The sequence below is a fragment of the Chenopodium quinoa genome, unplaced genomic scaffold, assembly GCF_001683475.1.
Source record: "Chenopodium quinoa cultivar QQ74 unplaced genomic scaffold, ASM168347v1, whole genome shotgun sequence".
NCBI lineage: Eukaryota > Viridiplantae > Streptophyta > Magnoliopsida > Caryophyllales > Amaranthaceae > Chenopodium > Chenopodium quinoa.
Window position 1 is genome coordinate 45554 of NW_018742566.1, and position 2881 is coordinate 48434.

General features: G+C 33.1%; 1 protein-coding gene across 1 annotated transcript; it reads right to left on the reverse strand.

Moving 5' to 3' along the window:
• Positions 1 to 849: 849 nt before the first annotated feature.
• Positions 850 to 2281, reverse strand: LOC110720650 (histone H1-like). The gene is made up of 2 exons (XM_021899704.1): positions 1559 to 2281; positions 850 to 1478 (listed from the first exon to the last, which is right to left on the reverse strand). Exons 1-2 carry the CDS (start codon positions 1673 to 1675, stop codon positions 1026 to 1028), a joined length of 570 nt encoding a protein of 189 aa, XP_021755396.1. The 5' UTR covers positions 1676 to 2281; the 3' UTR covers positions 850 to 1025.
• Between the last annotated feature and the right edge of the window lie 600 nt (positions 2282 to 2881).

The window sequence follows — 2881 nt, forward strand, 5'->3', positions numbered from 1 at the left end:
TGCAATTGAATAAATTCATTGTCAAAGTAATGTATTGGCAAATGTGTACAATCAAAGTGAATTTCATTAAGGGTGAGCAAAAAATCAGGGTACCTTGAATCGGAACCGAAACCGTAGGTTTTGAAACCGGAACCGAAACCTGTATAGGAGATTCTGGTTCCGAGTAGAAAAATAGAGAACCTGTAAGGTACCCTGTAATTGATAAAAGTATCACTTAATTTCAAATTATACACTAAGGGCCTGTTCTCTTACGTTAAAATTCAGTTCAGTTCAGCTCAGCTCAGTTCAGTTCAGCTCAGCTCTGTTCAGTTTAGTTCAGTTCAGCTCCTAATTTCCTTCTCTTATAAAATAATCATTTCATTTCAGTTCAGTTCAGCTGAGTTCAGCCAATGAGAACCCGTAATTCCAACTTTTTTTAAAATAATAAATTACAATTATAAATATGTATTTATTAAAATTGTTAGACAACTATTATTAGTTTGTTTCAATTGCGAGTAGTAAATATTATACATTAGTGATCAACCAGTTTTTTGTTAATTATCAGGGACAAGGACTCCCAAGTACACAAATTCACTAGTAGAACTTCGTTGCCCAGTCACGAAAGCAACAATTCCGGTTCCCAATTTCCGGGAAACTGTTCAACAGATTCCGATTTTGGTTCCCATTTTGAATTCAATTCGAGGAATTTTAACATAGTACCATCATTGTAAAACGAAGGAAATAACTTTTACCAACTTTTACAACTTGATAATATAATCAATTAATCAAACTAGTCAGCAAAGAGAGGCAAATCTTGTAAATATTAATTAAAATGGGGCGATTAACAAGGAGGCAATTGATCCAAATATATGGAGCATACAAAAAAAATCATAGATAAAGTTAACACATACAGAAGAAGCAAAATAGACGACGAAATTGAAGTTATTTATTTGAATAATTACATAAGGTCTCCATATCATCAGCACTGACTACAGAGATTAGAACTATGTACAACTCCTGCAGCATATAACATTAAAGTGAAGAGACTAAGCCTTGTTGGGCTTGAGAGACTTTATCGATTTAAGCAGCTTGGGTTTGGGCGACCTCTTACTCCTCCTAACAGTAAGAGTAGGAGTAGAATTAGATGTAGGAGTAGACTTGGGGGGGTTATCAATCTTGCTCACGGCTCTAGACTTAGGCTTCCTCCTCCACCTCTTAGTAGTAGTAGTCGTCGTAGCAGTAGTAGAAGTAGTAGGAGGCTTTGATTTGGCTGCGTTAGCTCTTGCAGCCTTGGTCTTTTTGAGGGCCTGAGAAAGCTTGTAGGAGGCTTTGATTTTAATCAAATTGCCCTTGGAAACAGATTTCTTAAGCTGAAAACCCACAATTTTCCTGAAGTTTGAAGGGAGCAGTGCCTTGTGTTTCTGCTCCATGTATTTGGCGATGGCGTAGGGGCTCGATCCTCCCTTTTCATTCAGACCAACGATTGCTTCCTTTATCATCTGCAACATTACATATATCAATTAGTACTTGGCATACACCAATTGTAATTCAAACAAAATTAATCACATAAAAAAAGTACCTTAAAGTAAGGAGGATGACAAGGACGCGTATTCTTCAGCTTCCTCCCCATCTTAGTCTCAGGCTTTGAATTAGTTGCCAGAGCTTCCATCTCCGGTGGCTGAGCTTCACTGGACATCCTCTTATATCTTAATTATTCTGAGTATTCTTCTGCTCCCTCCCCATCTTAGTCTTAGGCTTTGTATTTGCGTTACTCCATAATATTTATAGGTACAAAAAATAGGCTGTTATTGGTTAGTGTTTAATCAGATGGATTGATAGCGTGTACATATAAGGGATCAATTACCTACACGTGGATAACTATCTCAACGCTTTTCGAGTTTTCGGTGTGTTTTTGTCTATTAGAACCTTACAAAAATACAAAGTGTGTTTCTGTACGGTTTTTAAGGATTGAATTTTAAGTTCATTACCTTTTACAATCAAATTGATGGCCACGTGGACATGAAAAATTGGCACAGGCAACGGGCGGCACGGTCGTTGGCCCGTAGGTTGGCACGCCGGCACGTGGCCAGCTCAGCCCGCCAGACACGTATTTATCAATTAACCTATACTAAAAGCGAATTTAAAGTGACATTTGTCACGATGTCATTAAAAAATTTCCCGCCTTTTTTTCCTTTCTTTTTTTTTTTTTTTTCCTTTTGCCAAATTTGAATGACATCCATTTTATAACCTACAATAATACTTACTTTTATTTTGACAACGCATTTAATTCAATCATACTCAATTATTTTTTTAACATATATTTCATATATTAGGAATGTTTTAGTTACAAATATACTAACATAGATTAAAATTTAAGTATTGAAACATATCATTATCCAAGATTATTACGAGTATAATATTATCAATTTTTTTCCTCCAACTTAAAATTTATTTAAATTAAAAATAGAAAAAATTATTTTGATAGCATACTTTGTATAAATCTTAAACTTTTACATAACGTTTAAAAAAAAACAACTGAACAAAATCATTTTATTATACTATACTCCTCAATTTTTTTATAAGTTATAGTTGGATTTGTACATTTGTCCAGACACTGAACTTTTTTTATAAGTTATAGTTGGATTTGTAAATTCAAAAAAAATTGATTTCACCACTATCTAACGAATTTTTTTTCTTTTTTATATCTTAAGAACATATGTAATATTAATAAAAAAAAATAAAAAAATTATTATGTAATAAACATTATTTATATATCAAATTCAAAGAACATATCACAGTAAGTATTAAACATTATATCAGAAATAAAAATACATTACACTGACAATCAAACAACATGAACATATGTTCTTTTCACTCATTTTTGGTACAAATATGTTCTTTT